At 47.5% G+C, this 18972-nt stretch overlaps 1 protein-coding gene across 1 annotated transcript in view; it reads left to right on the top strand.

Annotated features, from left to right (window-relative positions):
* Positions 1 to 18972, top strand: part of LOC137327792 (F-actin-monooxygenase MICAL2-like) — a 205017-nt gene that overhangs the window by 159389 nt on the left and 26656 nt on the right. The window contains exons 24-26 of the mRNA XM_067993598.1: positions 3270 to 4737; positions 12735 to 12829; positions 15804 to 15899. Of these exons, the coding sequence (XP_067849699.1) occupies positions 3270 to 4737; positions 12735 to 12829; positions 15804 to 15899 (1659 nt within the window). The remainder of the gene's footprint in view (positions 1 to 3269; positions 4738 to 12734; positions 12830 to 15803; positions 15900 to 18972) is intronic.

Below are 18972 nucleotides of genomic sequence, written 5' to 3'. Positions count from 1 at the left end.
ATTCTCTCCCTAAACCTCTCCGCCCCTCCACCTCTCTCTCCTCCTCTAAGATATTCCTTAAAACCTACCTGTGTGACCAAGCACCTGTCTTAATATCTCCTTATGTGGCTCGGTGTCAAATTTTGTTTGATAATCGCTCCTGTGAAACACCTTGGGACATTTTACTGCTAAATACTTTAGGAAGGATGTCAAGGCCTTAGAGAGGGTGCAGAAGAGATTTACTGGAAAGTGCCAGGGATGAGGGACTTCAGTAATGTGGAGAGACTGGAGAAGCTGGGGTTGTTCTCCTCAGAGCAGAGAAGGTTAAGGGGAGATTTGATAGAGGCGTTCAAAATCATGAACGGTTTTGACAGAGTAAATAAGGAGAAACCGTTTCCAGTGGCAGAAGGACACGGATTTAAGGTGAGCGACAAAAGAGCCAGAGACAACATGAGGAAACGTTTTCTTACGCAGCGAGTTGTGATGATCTGGGACGCGCTGCCTGAAAGGGCGGTGGAAGCAGATTCAATAGTAACTTTCAAAAGGGAATTGGATAAATACTTGAAGGGAAAAAGTTTACAGGGCTATGGGGAAAGAGCAGGAGGAAGGAGACTAAATCTTTCAAAGAGCTGGCACAGGTTCGATGGGCCGAATGGCCTCCTTCTGTGCTGTACCAGTTGTTATACTGTGGTAAAGGCGCTATATGAATGCAAGTTGATGTTGTTGGAGATTAAGGGGTCGGCAGTGGGAGAGGGTTCGAGAATTGTGTCTTGGAGGATAATGCAATTATTCAGCATGTGTTTCCTGAATCTGCATTCATTCCAAATGAGAATTTTGTCGAGTGTATTTGCACCGTCTGATTCATTCACCAATCCTGCGCTCAAAAGGGGCACTGGTTGGAGACAGGGCTCCAACATTTTTCATTCTCTCCGCCATGCTCCCCTTGACCATGGCTTCCCATTGGGTGAGTTGAATTATTGATCATACCCTTCCACACTATGCAGTCCCCACCATGCTCTCTGGAGTTTAGAAGAATGAGAGGTGATCTCATTGAAACATATAAAATTCTTAAGAGGGCTTGACAGGGTAGATGCTGAGAGGCTGTTTCCCCCCTGGCTGGAGAGTCTAGAACTAGGGGGCATCATCTCAGGATAAGAGGTCGGCCATTTAGGATTGAGATGAGGAGGAATTTCTTCACTCAGAGGGTTGTGAATCTTTGGAATTCTCTACCCCAGAGGGCTGTGGATACTCAGTCGTTGAGTATATTCAAGGCTGAGATCGATTGATCGTTGGACACTAAGGGAATCAAGGGATATGGGGATCAGGCGGGAAAGTGGAGTTGAGGTTGAAGATCAGCCATGATCTTATTGAACGGCGGAGCAGGCTCGAGGGGCCGAATGGCCTACTCCTGCTCCTAATTTCTTACCTTCTTACAGCGGGCGTGATCGTGCGAACGCAACTGCCCGCCATGCGCGATGGCCAGTACAGCGAGGGTCGCCCGACTGCAGTAGTCGACAAGAATGTTGCTTGTGTGTAGCTCCACCCTGACCTGTAGCTTTCTTTAAACTGCAGTCAGTTTACAAACTGTAACCCCACACCCCTTTAGAGAGGATTAAAGGCTTTAAGTACACAAAAGGAAGCTGAAGGCTAACGAAGTCTTATTTAATTATGTTTGTTCTTACATTCGCTCCACCTTAACGAGTCGCGAACTGGTGAGTGAGCGCAGCTGTTTCTGGCTGAAATAAACGGAGCATTTTAAACCGCTCGAACCGGTAACTTTGAAATTGATGTTAATGCAAATGGTTATTGGCTTTTGGCCGAGATAAGACAGTTTTAATCATGGACGTTTTAAGTGGCGGGGACTGTGTTTTGTGCCTGTTGGACTTCTGTCACACTTCTGAGTGTCACACTTCTGAGTGTCACACTTCTCAGTGTCACACTTCTGAGTGTCACACTTCTCAGTGTCACACTTCTCAGTGTCACACTTGCTCGTGTCACACTTGCTTGTGTCACGCTTTGTAACAGATGCAAAACGATCTCAAATAAAAAGTCGTTTCATGCTGAGTCCATGTGACCGGGCACCCGAAATCTACAAGTCGCTGCAATTACCCTCTGACTGACCTCGGGTGTTTGGTCATTTGGATTTGCCCATTGAAAGCACCTCCCCACGGGCCTTAAAGGGACAGGCCAGCTCAACATCACGATCACGCTCCACGCCGCGGTGGGGGGCGGTGGACGAGGGGAGATTTGTAGAGTGTAAAATAACAGCGTGAGTGACAGTACTGTCGTATCCGACACAGCCCTGAGCTGAAGCAAACTGCACTCCCCCCCCAACTCTTCGGTAATAACGACTAAACCTCAAAGCTTAACCTGTGCCCCATTCATTGCTGCGGGTTTTAGCCAGAATTTGGACGGTTAAAGATGCGCCAGAATGATAACATTCTACGACTGGGGAGCAACCGGCTATAAGTCAGGACTGTAGTGTCCCGTAAGGCAGCCTGGACGTGTCATCACTGTATCATCCTTGATTATCACCGATTACATTAGGAGTGTCGGCCGATTGCAGAGAGTGATATGATGCACACCTGTGAGTTCTTTATCTCGGCCATGCTGCTGTCGGGCACTCCCTGACAGGCGAGAGCAACTATCAATAATCGGGGGTGCTCTTGTGGGCCTCCGAGAGACTGGCTATGAAGAGGCATTGACAGGATTCTGGAGGAGGTTTTTAGCCCATTCTATCCCGCAGGGAATCTGTGCGAAGAAGCGAGGGGAGAACGGGGTTAACAAGAGAGGGGAACGGGGCTGACGGGCGAGGGGGGGAACGGGGCTGACGGGCGAGGGGGAGAATGGGGCTGACGGGCGAGGGGAGAATGGGGCTGACTGGCGAGGGGGGAACGGGGCTGACGGGCGAGGGGGGGAACGGGGCTGACGGGCGAGGGGGAGAACGGGGCTGACGGGCGAGGGGGGAACGGGGCTGACGGGCGAGGGGGGGAACGGGGCTGACGGGCGAGGGGGGGAACGGGGCTGACGGGCGAGGGGGGAACGGGGCTGACGGGCGAGGGGGGGAACGGGGCTGACGGGCGAGGGGGGGAACGGGGCTGACGGGCGAGGGGGAGAACGGGGCTGACGGGCGAGGGGGGGAACGGGGCTGACGGGCGAGGGGGGGAACGGGGCTGACGGGCGAGGGGGGGAACGGGATTAACGGGCGAGGGGGAACGGAAATACCCACCTCCAAAAAAAAAAGATTAGTTCTGTGATGTATTGACTTCAACTATTTTTATTTCTGGCAGGTTCCTTCTGTCCATAGCCCGTGTCAGCTGAGGAGGGGATATTCTTCACCTAACAGGTCACCATGGCAACAAAGGCCCGTCAAGAATCCAGACCTCGCTGTCTCCGTTCCTCGGCCTCATCTCACACGCGACGTAGAAGCCCCGCTGACTAACAGGGAGGCCCACCAGCCTCGGAAGGTCCATTCGGCCAGGGCAGGCCACAAGTTGCCCATTTTTTGTAACGGTGGCTCCGAGAAAGATGGAGAGGACGTCTCATCCGATTCACGTGTTGGATCCAGCCTGTCAGCAAAGGACGAGTTCACACTTGTCCCGGAAACTTCTGTCTCATCAGGGCATCAGGGCACGGGGCGTGTTTCTCATTCCAAGCTTACTTCAACGGGCACCGTGGGAATGAAAGACTCAATTCTACAAAAGCTACTGTCCAGAGATGGACACTCGCATGGCTCGGTTAAGCGACTGATTGACTCTCCGACGCGGCCAGCGCAGTCGCTGGACTGGAACTCCTCGGTCCCAAGTAACACAATTACGGAGAAACAGCAGGAGACCGAGAAGGTCAAAGGAATTCAGGACAATAGCGGAGAGATATACCTTACAAAGTGTGATGGGAAAAGATCAACCAGGACCAAGACTAAATCATCAGGCACTTCAGTTTTAACCCAACCAACCATTTTAACAAACTCAGACATCCACAGTCCTTCGGAACCTCCCAAGATGGAAGGTACCTCATCCAAAGGTAATACTTCGGATGACGACTCTCCCAAATCACCTCTGAGTTTCTTAGCGAATGTGTTTAGGTCTTTCTTTGATAGCAAAAGCTCTGCGTTGTCGGACGGTGCGGAACGGACCCAGGAAAAGAAATCGAAAGTGAGGCGTGCCAGGCTCATTTCAGGTAGTTCCTTCCATGGCTTATCTGTCAACCCGGTCAACAGTTCCACACAAGACTCATCCTTGTCATCAGAGGCCACCGAGCAACCGAGTTCCGTTATGCAACAGCCTCCTGGTCCAAATCAGCACAGGGACTTATCTTCAGTGCCTCTCCACAGACCAGCTCCAGGGGACTTTCACAACAGCTCAACTGAAGATTCCCGCAAGAACACCAAGAACGAAAACCACCAGCTCACCGCCACAGCGAAGGAGGACCACGCACCAAGCTCCGGGGAGAAAATCTCGGCAAAGGAAGGCGATTCCGATCAGATAAAGCCCCAGCTCAGCTTCCACGCCCAGAGAAACAACGGGTTGTTTTCTTCGCTGAGACTGGGGAACCGAAAAGCAGCAAGCGATGAGAAGCCAGCCCTAGTTCTGGATGACCCCATGGTGGCCGCATCGAAGAACGATATCTGGAGAATCGTGGCCAGTTTCAAGAAGAAGAGTTTCAGGGACGAGGAGATAAAGGAGCCTCTGCTTGGCACGTCCACATCTTCAAATTCTTTCACACTCCAGAATACCAAAGGACTCGACTTACTCCCAGGTACCGACCTGCGCGCTGTGCACTGCTTGCTCGCTGTCAAAAGAGTAACTGTTGATTTATTGTTCCAGAAAATCTTAGCAAGGAAACTTTCTTTTCATTAAATGGGATGTGTTTGTGATTTTTTTTTTGGTTACTAATTTTATGGCATTAAGTGATTTTGAACGAAGTCAAGAAAATGGTTCCCAGAACACTGTGCTTAAGACTTTCTGATTCAAGTATCAGGTAATATTTGTGAGTGATATTTTTGATTGGTAAAGAATAGTCCTTTTTATACAGAATCGTGTATTTTTTTTTCAAATCAGAATCTCTTAAGATTTATATTTTGTTTCATTTAATAGTTTTCAAACTCGAACTTCATAGGGGTTGATGGTGTGTATATGGACTTTCAAAAGGCATCTGATAAAGTGCCACACAATAGACTTGTTAGCAAAATTAAAGCCCGCGGGATTAAAGGGACAGTGGCAGCATGGATACAAAATTGGCTAAGGGGCAGAAAGCAGAGAGTAGTGGTGAACGGTTGTTTTTCAGACTGGAGGGAAGTATACAGTGGTGTTCCCCAGGGGTCGGTATTAGGACCACTGCTCTTTTTTGATAGATATTAATGATCTGGACTTGGGTATAATTTCAAAGTTTGCAGATGACACGAAACTCGGAAATGTGGTAAACAATCTGGAGGATAGTACCAGACTTCAGGAGGACGGAGACAGACTGGTGAAATGGGCAGACACATGGCAGATGAAATTTAACGCGAGCAAGTGTGGAGTGATTCATTTTGGTAGTAAGAATGAGGAGAGGCAATATAAACTAAATGGTACAATTTTACAGGGGGTGCAGGAACAGAGAGACCTGGGGGTGCACGTACACAAATCTTTGAAGGTGGCAGGACAAGTTGAGAAGGCTGTTAAAAAAGCATATGGGATCCTGGGCTTGATTAATAGAGGCCGAGAGTACAAAAGCAAGGACGTTATGCTAAACCTTTATAAAACACTGGTTAGGCCTCAGCTGGAGTATTGTGTCCAATTCTGGGCACCGCACTTTAGGAAGGATGTCAAGGCCTTGGAGAGGGTGCAGAGGAGATTTACTAGAATGGTACCAGGGATGAGGGACTTCAGTTCTGTGGAGAGACTGGAGAAGCTGGGATTGTTCTCCTCAGAGCAGAGAAGGTTAAGAGGAGATTTGATAGAGGTGTTCAAAATCATGAACAGTTTTGATAAAGTAAATAACAAGAAACTTTTTCCAGTCACAGAAAGGTCGGTGACCAGAGGACACAGATTTAAGGTGATCGGTAAAAGAGCCAGAGGGGAGATGAGGAAACATTTTTTTACGCAGCGAGTTGTTCTGATCTGGAACGCGCTGCCTGAAAGGGCGGTGGAAGCAGATTCAATCGTAACTTTCAAAAGGGAATTGGATAAATACTTGTAGGGAAAAAATTTTTACAGGGTTATGGGGAAAGAGCAGAGGAATGGGACTTTCAAAGAGCCAGCACAGGCACAATGGGCAGAATGGCCTCCTCCTGTCCTGGACCTAAAATGATTCTATGATATCTTCACATGTTCTTTCTCCAGCTTCCCAAAGGTTCATGTATTGATGGGACGTTCCTCTTCTGTCCTCTGCCCCGTGGCACATGAGACAACCCATTTCTCCCATCTTACAGCACAGAAGGCGGCCATTCGGCCCATCGTGCCTGTGCCAGCTCTTTGCAAGAGCTGTCCAATTAGTCCCTACTCTTTCCCCATGGCCCTGCAAGTTTTTCCTTTTGAAGTTTATTGTATTTATCCAATTCCCCTTTTGAAAGTTACTATTGAATCTGCTTCCACCGCCCTTTCAGGCAGCGCGTTCCAGATCATCACAACTCGCTGCGTAAAAAAAATTCTCCTCATCTCCCCCCTCTGGTTCTTTTGCCAATTACCTTAAATCTGTGTCCTCTGGTTACCGACCCTTCTGCCGATGGCAACAGTTTCTCCCTGTTTACTCTATCAAAACCCCTCATAATTTTGAACACCTCTATTAAATCTCCTCTTGTCTCCTACTCACCGAGGCTGCCATGGGGAGAAACCTCACTCCCATCGGTAGATGTCAACCCAATATCTCTGTGGGTGTCTGGAGTGGGGCCCGAACCCATAACCTTCTGACTCAGAGCCAAGGATCACTCCTGATGGAACATAGGAACAGGAGTAGGCCATTCAGCCCCTCGTGCCTGCTCCGCCATTTGATAAGATCATGGCTGATCTGTGATCTAACTCCATATACCTGCCTTTGGCCCATTTCCCTTAATACCTTTGGTTGCCAAAAAGCTATCTATCTCAGATTTAAATTTAGCAATTGAGCTAGTATCAATTGCGGTTTGCGGAAGAGAGTTCCAAACTTCTGCCACCCTTTGTGTGTAGAAATGTTTTCTAATCTCACTCCTGAAAGGTCTGGCTCTAATTTTTAGACTGTGCCCCCTACTCCTAGAATCCCCAACCAGCAGAAATAGTTTCTCTCTATCCACCCTATCCGTTCCCCTTAATATCTTATAAACTTCGATCAGATCACCCCTTAACCTTCGAAACTCCGGAGAATACAACCCCAATTTGTGTAATCTCTCCTCGTAACTTAACCCTTGAAGTCCGGGTATCATTCTAGTAAACCTACGCTGCACTCCCTCCAAGGCCAATATGTCCTTCCGAAGGTGCGGTGCCCAGAACTGGGACATTAATTTTCTCTATTTTGTAACTGACATTCCTTTCAGGTTAGTTTCATTCCAAAGGCCATGCAATTTAGTTCAGTTGGTGTGTAATGGAAACCTGCCGAGACGCCCCTACTTTTTCAAAGTTTAAAAAAAATTTACAAACCTGAATACGGAAACAATGATCAAAGATTTTCCAGTTTGGAGGTGTACACTTAGAAAGATGGAGCTGAATGATCAACGTGATAGGATTGGTCTGGGACTGAGATTGGGAAGTTGTGTTATATTTTTCAAAATGGTGGTATCACAAGACATGTCACCAAAGTGTTATCACATAGCTGTTACGTTTATCTTACTACATTGTATTTACAGCTATAGGCCATTCGGCCCAACTGGTCTATGCTGGTGTTTATGCTCCACATGAGTCTCCTCCCAACTTACTTCATCTCACCCTATCATCGTAACCTTCTCGTCCTTTCTCCCTCATGTGTTTATCGAGCTTCCCCTTAAATGCATCTACACTATTCGCCTCAACTACTCCTTGTGGGAGCGAGTTCCACATTCTCACCACTCTCTGGGTAAAGAAGTTTCTCCTGAATTCCTTATTGGATTTATTAGTGACCATCTTCTATTTATGGCCCCCCAGTTCTGGTCTTGCCCACAAGTGGAAACACCTTCTCTCCGTCTACCCCATCAAACCCCTTCATAATTTTAAAGACCTCAATCAGGTCACCCCTCAGTCTTCTCTTCTAGAGGAGACAACCCCGGCCTGTTCAGTCTTTCCTGTTAGTTATAACCTCTCAGTTCTGGTATCATCCTTGTAAATCTTTTTTTTGCACCTTCTCCAGTGCTTTTTCTTCTCCTCAAACAACACTGGATTAAATAACCATCCCCACAATCCAACACTTGATCCTCAATATGGGACCTTAATATGAAGATCACAGGACAATTATGAATATTTATATTGTTACTCTGTGTTGTACGGTAGCGGGTTATTAATATTTCATTGGAGTATATTTGTTTTGTGTTATCCTCCAGCAATTTTTATTTTCAATTTAACTAGACATTATGACGCCAACTGTTTACACTTAGCAGATGTTCACAGTGTAAATATGTTTGCCAGATGCTATAAACTGCCGAAGGCTTTTGTTTGAAACTGCGTGGTTTAGCTGTACAGATTAGCCGGTGTAACTGAGACGGCCATTCAGACCTCACACCATTTTCTTGAAAATATTAATTTATGTGATTTACGTATTTGCGTGTAAGGAGCAAGGCTTCTCATTGTACAAGCAGGACACACAGCGGGGATAGATTTTGACTTTGCACGGTAGTGTAAAACGGGTGATAGTGAGTCGGCAGCCTGAGTAACATCTCTCCGCAACATCTAGCACCTGCTTTACGCTATCGCAAAAAGTCAAGGTCTATCCCAACCTGTGAAGAGAGAGAGAGAGAGACACACACACACACACACACACACACACTGTTTCCACTGGTGGGTGGGTCAGTAACCAGAGGACACAGATTTAAGAGACTTGAAAAGAAAACATTTTACAGGGCTGTGGGGAAAGAGCAAGGGAGTGGGTCTAATTGGACAGCTCTTTCAAAGAGCCCGCACAGGCACGATGGGCCGAATGGCCTCCTCCTGTTGCTGCAAGAATCTATGATTGATATTTATCTATACTGCGTGCACTTCCCAACTTTTCCCATCATAAATTCAGTTCCTATTTACAATGGAAATGACTATGTAAACGTGTCACGCTGTAATTACACTCTTCCCCCAGCAGAGGCGCTGCAGTGACACCGCTGGGTGTAATTACAGCGCGACGAGTTCAGAAAGACAGCTTCCACTATAATACGGACCTGGCAATTTATTATGGAGATATTAAAATAAGGACAGAACGTACGACTATAAAACGGGGACCAAATGACAGCTGGACATCCTGGGCCTCTGTTATCCCCTGTTCCCCGACCACTTGTAGACGACACAAGGTCTTAACTCCCCATGTGCAACACCGTAAAAGATCAACCAATATTCTGCTCGAGTGCATCCCTTGCTCACCCACTAAATCGGGTGATCCACTGTTTAATAAGTACAGGAGTGTAACGTACAATTTATTATTCTGCTGCTCAGGTCAAGTTGTGTCACTTTAAGGCCAGAAAGCCTAATTGCTGTTAAGTAAACACTAGAGCGCACACAAGTCAACCGAGAGGAGACAGTCATTCTGGGTCCGAGTATTTGATGTTCCTTGTTTCTTTTATTTTTGAAGTGTGACACAGAAATTGGAGTGTGAAACTACAAGTGTGATAGATGGTAAATTTGTGCTCGGCATGTCCATTTTAATAAACAGTGAATATAAATATTATATTGAGCACACTTTGTTCTACAGACGTAAAATAATCTGTAGAAAAAAAAAAGTCACTCACCTGGAGCCTGAAACTTACATTCCGATCTGTAAAGCTCCCTGACCACAAAGCAGCAATTAAACTCTGACTGACCCGAGCCTAACAATTAGACTTTGGCCAGAAAATTCCTGGGAGCAGCTCCACTCCAACGCCGAAACTTTGCACATAAATGGGATTTCAGCCACACTTCCGGCGATGGAGCGGGAGCAGATCCGAAGAAATTCCTGGTCTTCATGACCTTGAGGGGAACAATAGCAAAGTAATAAATTGTACGTTGCCTGTGTGTACAAAATAGTATACCATCCAATATACCATGAAATACTATCTGACATTGCCAGCCGTCACTCAGTGGGCAGCACTCTCACCTCTGAGTCAGAAGGTCATGGATTCAAGTCCCACTCCAGAGACTTGAGCACAAAATCCAGGCCGACACTCCCACTGCAGTACTGAGGGAGTGCCGCGCTGTCGGAGGTGCCGTCTTTCAGATGGGACATTAAACCAAGGCCTACTTAGGTGGATGTAAAAGATCCCATGGCCACTATTTTGAAGAAGACCAGGGGAGTTCTCCCCGGTGTCCTGGCCAATATTTATCCCTCAACGAACATCACTAAAAAACAGATTATCTGGTCAAAGTTCTTTCTTTATACCAAGAACAACATCATGAGAAAACTATTGATTTACTAAGTACTTGTGAGCTGCTCAGACAACACTGTAGCACCAGTCCAATATGGAAAGATAATCGTCAATCTCAGTCTTGGCATACATCCCTGCAGAGGACCAGGTTTGGGAATCACTGCAAAGAAGGAGGCAAAATGTGCTGTTGAGGTCACTTCTTGCACTAATCCCTTCCAGATGTCCACGTCTCTTGGCACGGGTCACCAAGCATCAAAACTGGGGTGGAATGTGAGCCGTGAGGAAGGTGCAAAGAGGCTCCAATGTGATTTAGACAAGTTGGGTGAGTGGGCAAGAACATGGCAGATGCAGTATAACGTGGATAAATGTGAGGTTATCCACTTTGGTTGTAAAAACAGAAAGGCAGATTATTATCTGAATGGTGATAGATTGGGAAATGGGGAGGCGCAACGAGACCTGGGTGTCCTTGTACACCAGTCGCTGAAAGCGAGCATTCAGGTGCAGCAAGGCGAATGGTATGTTAGCCTTCATTGCAAGAGGATTTGAGTACAGGAGCAGGGATATCTTACTGCAGTTGCACAGGGCCTTGGTGAGACTACACCTGGAGTATTGTGTGCAGTTTTGGTCTCCTTATCTGAGGAAGGATGTCCTTGCCATGGAGGGAGTGCAACGAAGGTTTACCAGACAGATTCCTGAGATGGCAGGACTGACGTATGAGGAGAGATTGGGTCGACTTGGCCGATATTCACCAGAGTTCAGAAGAATGAGAGGTGATCTCATCGAAACATATAAAATTCGAACAGGACTAGACAGACTAGATGCAGGGAGGATGTTCCCGATGGCTGGGGAGTCCAGAACCAGGGGTCACAGTCTCAGGATACGGGGCGTGCCATTTAGAACCGAGATGAGGAGAAATTTCTTCACTCAGAGGGTGGTGAACCTGTGGAATTCCCTACCACAGAAGGCAGTGGAGGCCAAGTCATTAGATGTATTCAAGAAGGAGATAGATATATTTCTTAATGCTAAAGGGATCAAGGGATATGGGGAAAAAGCGGGAACAGGGCACTGAGTTAGACGATCAGTCATGATCATTTTGAATGGCGGAGCAGGCCCGAAGGGCCGAATGGCCTACTCTTGCTCCTATTTTCTATGTTTGTTTCTAAAATCTAACCTCCTCCAGCCCGACAACCCTACGAGATCTCTGCGCTCCTCCAATTCCAGCCTCTTGCGCATCCCCGATTTTAATCGTTCCACCATTGGCGGCCGTGCCTTCAGCTGCCTGGGCCCTAAGCTCTGGAATTCCCTCCCAAACCTCTCCGCCTCTCTCTCCTCCTTTAAGATGCTCTGTAAAACTTACTTCATTAAACCAAGAATGTGGCCATCTGTCCTAATATCTCCTTACGTGGCTCAGTGTCAAATTTCGTTTGAAAGTCGCTCCTGTGGAGCACCCTGGGACGTTTTACTACGTTAAAGGCGTTATATAAATGCAAGTTGTTGTTGTTGAAGGTAGAACTGCAAGGATCCGGGGGAGCGGAGGGAAGAGAAAATCAAATGGCCTTTATATCTAGAGGACTGGAGTACAATGGGGCAGAAGTTATGCTGCAGCTATACAAAACCCTGGTTAGACCGCACCTGGAGTACTGTGAGCAGTTCTGGGCACCGCACCTTCGGAAGGACATATTGGCCTTGGAGGGAGTGCAGCGTAGGTTTACTAGAATGATACCCGGACTTCAAGGGTTAAGTTATGAGGAGAGATTACACAAATTGGGGTTGTATTCTCTGGGGTTTCGAAGGTTAAGGGGTGATCTGATCGAAGTTTATAAGATATTAAGGGGAACGGATAGGGTGGAGAGAGAGAAACTATTTCCGCTGGTTGGGGATTCTAGGAGTAGGGGGCACAGTCTAAAAATTAGAGCCAGACCTTTCAGGAGCGAGATTAGAAAACATTTCTACACACAAAGGGTGGTAGAAGTTTGGAACTCTCTTCCGCAAACGGCAATTGATACTAGCTCAATTGCTAAATTTAAATCTGAGATAGATAGCTTTTTGGCAATCAAAGGTATTAAGGGATATGGGCCAAAGGCAGGTATATGGAGTTAGATCACAGATCAGCCATGATCTTATCAAATGGCGGAGCAGGCACGAGGGGCTGAATGGCCTACTCCTGTTCCTATGTTCCTAAATGCTTTTTATATTATTTGCACAAGTGAAATGTTGAGTGTGATATAGTTGGGCTGTTGCCTGACGCAGATGTGAGCAGTGCAGTTCTCAGCCTCCGTTTCCTTTGTTTCAGGCTCCAAGGAATTGCACGGCGTCAACCAGCTCGAAGACGAATCTGAGTCAACCAGCGACGAACCATCGGAAGAGAAGCTGTCGTTAAGGCGAAGAGTAAGCACAGTACCGTGTGATGTCATACCTCCTTACCCCTCGACCGGTTAGATGACAAAACCCTGAAAGGTCAAGGTTTAGGCAATCAGAAGTAAACTTTACCTGGGAACATAGGAACAGGAGTAGGCCATTCAGCCCCTCGTGCCTGCTCCGCCATTTGATAAGATCATGGCTGATCTGTGATCTAACTCCATATACCTGCCTTTGGCCCATATCCCTTTGGTTGCCAAAAAGCTATCTATCTCAGATTTAAATTTAGCAATTGAGCTAGTATCAATTGCCGTTTGCGGAAGAGAGTTCCAAACTTCTACCACCCTTTGTGTGTAGAAATGTTTTCTAATCTCGCTCCTGAAAGGTCTGGCTCTAATTTTTAGACTGTACCCCCTACTCCTAGAATCCCCAACCAGCGGAAATAGTTTCTCTCTATCCACCCTATCCGTTCCCCTTAATATCTTATAAACTTCGATCAGATCACCCCTTAACCTTCGAAACTCCAGAGAATACAACCCCAATTTGTGTAATCTCTCCTCGTAACTTAACCCTTGAAGTCCGGGTATCATTCTAGTAAACCTACGCTGCACTCCCTCCAAGGCCAATATGTCCTTCCGAAGGTGCGGTGCCCAGAACTGCTCACAGTACTCCAGGTGCGGTCTAACCAGGGTTTTGTATAGCTGCAGCATAACTTCTGCCCCCTTGTGCTCCAGTCCTCTAGATATAAAGGCCAGCATTCCATTTGCCTTCTTGATTATTTTCTGCACCTGTTCATGACCTGAATGGGAAAAAAAAACACTGAGCCAACGAGTCTCGAGTTTTTTTTTATTCGTTCACGGGATGTGGGCGTCGCTGGTGAGGCCGGCATTTATTGCCCATCCCTAATTGCCCTCGAGAAGGTGGTGGTGAGCCGCCTTCTTGACTTTTTGTAGCGAGATTTTTTTTTACAACTGAGTGGCTTGTTGGGCCATTTCAGAGGGCAATTAAGAATCAACCACATTGCTGTCGGTCTGGAGTCACAGAAAGGCCAGACCGGGTAAGGACAGCAGGTTTCCTTCCCGGACATTAGTGAACCAGATGGGTTTTTACAATAATCCAGTAGTTTCATGGCCATCATTACTGATACTAGTATTTTAATTCCAGATTTTTTTAAAATTTAATTAATTAATTGAATTTAAATTCGCCAGCTGCCATGGCGGGATTTGAACTCATGACTCTGGATTTCAGTCCAGGCCTCTGGATTACGAGCCCAGTAACATAACCACTATGCTACCGTTTATTTGGTTCTTGACCTTGAGTTCCAATGTTTGCTAATATAAGGCAACATTCGTCAACCGTCGGGACGTGGGGGGGGAAAGATAACCTCCTGATAAGGCCGCTGACACCCTCTGTCCATTTAAGATGCATTTTCCACCCCTCTCGGGTGTATGTTAAATATCCCACAGCGCCATTCGGAAGAAGAACAGTGGGGGAGGTCTCTCCCCGGTGTCCTGGGGCCAATATTTATCCCTCAACCAACATCACTTCTTAAAAAAAAACCAGATTATCTGGTCATTTATCTCATTGCTGTTCGTGGGATCTTGCTGTGCGCAAATTGGCTGCCGCGTTTCCTACATTGCAACGGTGACTGCACTTCAAAGATACTTCACTGGCTGAAGGGAACTGTGTAAATGTAAGTTATTTTTCTAGCTTTCTATCTGCCTTCCCATCTTCTTCAGATTTGCGGCCAATCGTCCACCCGTTCTCTCCAGAAATAGGCACCAAGCCGGCTGAGATTTGAAGAATGCGTTTTGTGTTCGGCACATGGTGTGTCACCTGGAAGACAATCCCCTTTTCGTTGTGAACTCGCAACTGGTCAACATCTAACTTCTCCCCGTCTCTTCAGATGATGGATAATATCAGCTACGCCCATTTTATCATGGTATCAGAGAATGATACAGCACAGAAGGAGGCCGTTTGGCCTGTCGTAACTGTGCCGGGTCTTTGGTGGAGCGATCCAATTAGTCCCACTCCCACCTGCTCTTCCCCCTGCAAACTTTTCCCTTTTCAAGTATTTATCCAATTCCCTTTTGAAAGTTACTATTGAATCTGCTTCCACCGCCCTTTCAGGCAGTGCGTTCCAGATGTCGCTGCGTGAAAATTTTTTTTCCTCATCTCCCCTCTGGTTCTTTTGCCGATCACCTTAAATCTGCGTCCTCTGGTTACCGACCCTCCTGCCACTGGAAACGGTTTCTCCTTATTTACTCTGTCAAAACCGTTCATGATTTTGAACACCTCTATCAAATCTCCCCTTAACCTTCTCTGCTCTGAGGAGAACAATCCCAGCTTCTCCCGTCTTTTCATGGGATGTGGGCGTGGCTGGCGAGGCCGGCATTTATTGCCCGTCCCTAATTGCCCCTTGAGAAGGTGGTGGTGAGCCGTCTTCTTGAGCCGCTGCAGTCCGTGTGGTGAAGGTTCTCCCACATAACTGAAGTCCCCCATCCCTGGTCCCATTCTAGTAAATCTCCTCTGCACCCTCTCCAAGGCCTTGACGTCCTTCCTAAAGTGCGATGCCCAGAATTGGACACAATACTCCGGCTGAGGCCAAACCAGTGTTTTATGAAGGTTTAACATAACTTCCTTTTGTAAAACTATTCATAACTGGGAAAGATTTATTTACAGAAGTGAGCAGAATAGGTGAAATTTTAAGCTGTCCGATACAGTATGCATTCCCGATGTTTATCCCTCAACCAACATCACTGAAACAGATGACCTGATCATTATCTCATTGCTGTTTGTGGGATCTTGCTGTGCGCAAATTGGCTGCCGCATTTCCGACATCACAACAGTGACTACACTTCAAAAAAGGTGGCTGTAAAACACTTTGGGATCTCCCAGGGCCGTGAAAGGCGCCACACAAATGCAAATTCTTGCTTGCTTTCTTTCTTTGAAGTGAGCGATCGGTCGCCAATGTTTTGACTGGTTTACGTCTCTCCGCTTTCAGGAAGGACAAAGCTTCAGGAGGAGGAGGAGGAAGGTGCGGAATTTTGCTCTGCGGCAAGAGAAGCGGGGGGAAGTGAAGAGACTCCGCAGAGCACAGGTAGAGTCCAAAAAGGAGCCTGCAGCACCTTCAGGCAAAGGCAATAACTTTGGATAGAATAGCGTAGAATTGATGAGGGGCAGACCACACCTTTCAGAGGGCAGTTATAGTTCCAAGACCTGAAGTAATATGATTGGGGCTCTTTGAGTTATGGTACCACTTGTGCGTCCTGTGAATGATCACGGAATTTTTGCAGAAGGAGGGCATTCAGCCCATCTTATCTGTGCCATTCAAAGCTCCACTTTGGAATTATCCCATTTTCCTGCTCTTTCTCCTTATCCATTAATATTTTTCTTCTTCAGCTGTTTATCCAACTCCTTCTTAAATGCCATGATCAGCTCATCATCAAAAACCAAACCAGTTGAACAGGAATAATAATCGAAGAGGTCTCCCCATAATAATCCCCCCGCTCTCTCCCCATAGCCCTGTATCAATCCCATAATAATCACCCTGCTCTCTCCCCACAGCCCTGTATCAATCCCATAATAATCCCACTGCCCCGCTCTCTCCCCATAGCCCTGTATCAATCCCAAACTAATCACACTGCCCCGCTCTCTCCCCATAGCCCTGTATCAATCCCATAATAATCCCACTGCCCCGCTCTCTCCCCATACCCCTGTATCAATCCCAAACTAATCCCACTGCCCCGCTCTCTCCCCATAGCCCTGTATCAATCCCAAACTAATCCCACTGCCCCACTCTCTCCCCATAGCCCTGTATCAATCCCAAACTACTCCTACTGCCCCGCTCTCTCCCCATACCCCTGTATTAATCCCCAAACTAATCCCACTGCCCCACTCTCTCCCCATAGCCCTGTATCAATCCAAAACTAATCCCACTGCCCCGCTCTCTCCCCATAGCCCTGTATCAATCCCCAAAAATAATCCCACTGCCCCGCTCTCTCCCCATAGCCCTGTATCAATCCCAAACTAATCCCGCTGTCCCACTCTCTCCCCACAGCCCTGTATCAATCCCAAACTAATCCCACTGTCCCACTCTCTCCCCATAGCCCTGTATCAATCCCAAACTAATCCCACTGCCCCGCTCTCTCCCCATAGCCCTGTATCAATCCCAAACTAATCCCGCTGTCCCACTCTCTCCCCACAGCCCTGTATCAATCCCAAACTAATCCCACTGCCCCGCTCTCTCCCCATAGCCCTGTATCAATCCCAAACTAATCCCACTGTCCCACTCTCTCCCCATAGCCCTGTATCAATCCCCAAACTAATCCCACTGCCCCGCTCTCTCCCCATAGCCCTGTATCAATCCCATAATAATCACACTGGCCCGCTCTCTCCCCATAGCCCTGTATCAATCCCAAACTAATCCCACTGCCCCGCTCTCTCCCCATAGCCCTGTATCAATCCCAATCTAATCCCACTGCCCCGCTCTCTCCCCGGAGCCCTGCTTCAAATATTTATCCAATTTTCCCGTAAAAGTTGCAACTGTCTCTGCCTCACCCACTCCCTGTGGAAAAACAGTCCATGCTCCAAAAACCCTCAGTGTAAAGAAATTTCTCCGAATTCCTCTCCTCAGCCTCTAATTCACGGTTTTAAATAGATGGCCCTTCGTCACTGACTCCCCAACCAGAGGAAATAGTCTTTCCCCATTCACTCGATCAAACACTTCCTAATTTAAAAAACCTCCATTAAATCTCCTCTTCGCCTTCTCTACTCCAGTGGAAATAGTCCCAGTATCTCAAGTCGCTCCCCATAACTACAGTTTATATTGCTGGCCTCATCCTGGTGAATCCAAGCTGTGTGCTCTCTGCAGCTTTCATGTTCTTTCTATAATGGGGTGCCCAAAACTGTGCACAGTACTTTACCTGTAGCCTAACCATTGCCTTGTACAAATTTATTACTCATTCCTTACTCTTGTACTCTATTCCCCGATTTATAAAACCGCAAATTCTATTGGGCTTTTTATCACTTGATCTGGACTCGCACTTTCAGGGAATTCAGTGTTTGAAACTCCCTGTATCAATCCCAAACTAATACCACTGGTCCGCTCTCTCCCCATAGCCCTGTATCAATCCCAAACTAATCCCACTGCCCCGCTCTCTCCCCATAGCCCTGTATTAATCCCAAACTAATCCCACTGCCCCGCTCTCTCCCCATCGCCCTGTATCAATCCCAAACTAATCCCACTGCCCCGCTCTCTCCCCTAGCCCAGTATCAATCCCAAAAAAAATCCCCCCCCGCTCTCTCCCCATAGCCCTGCATCAATCCCATAATAATCCCACTGCCCCGCTATCTCCCCAAGCCCTGTATCAATCCCAAAAAAAATCCCCCTGCTCTCTCCCCATCGCCCTGTATCAATCCCAAACGAATCCCACTGCCCCGCTCTCTCCCCATCGCCCTGTATCAATCCCATAATAATCCCACTGCCCCATTCTCTCCCCATCGCCTAGTATCAATCCCAAACTAATCCCACTGCCCCGCTCTCTCCCCATAGCCGTGTATCAATCCCAAACTAATCCCACTGCCCCACTCTCTCCCCATAGCCCTGTATCAATCCCAAACTAATCCCACTGCCCCGCTCTCTCCCCATAGCCCTGTATCAATCCCAAACTAATCCCACTGCCCCGCTCTCTCCCCATAGCCGTGTATCAATCCCAAACTAATCCCACTGCCCCACTCTCTCCCCATAGCCCTGTATCAATCCCAAACTAATCCCACTGCCCCACTCTCTCCCCATAGCCCTGTATCAATCCCAAACTAATCCCACTGCCCCGCTCTCTCCCCATCGCCCTGTATCAATCCCAAACGAATCCCACTGTCCCGCTCTCTCCCCAGAGCCCTCTATCAATCCCAAACTAATCCCACTGTCCCGCTCTGTCCCCATAGCCCTGTATCAATCCCAAACTAATCCCACTGCCCCGCTCTCTCCCCATAGCCCTGTATCAATCCCATAATAATCTCACTGCCCCACTCTCTCCCCACAGCCCTGTATCAATCCCAAACTAATCCCACTGCCCCGCTCTCTCCCCTAGCCCAGTATCAATCGCAAACTAATCCCACTGTCCCGCTCTCTCCCCATAGCCCTCTATCAATCCCAAACTAATCCCACTGCC

The sequence above is a fragment of the Heptranchias perlo genome, chromosome 12 (genome assembly GCF_035084215.1).
Source record: "Heptranchias perlo isolate sHepPer1 chromosome 12, sHepPer1.hap1, whole genome shotgun sequence".
Taxonomy (NCBI): domain Eukaryota; kingdom Metazoa; phylum Chordata; class Chondrichthyes; order Hexanchiformes; family Hexanchidae; genus Heptranchias; species Heptranchias perlo.
This window is presented reverse-complemented; position numbering and strand designations above follow the sequence as displayed.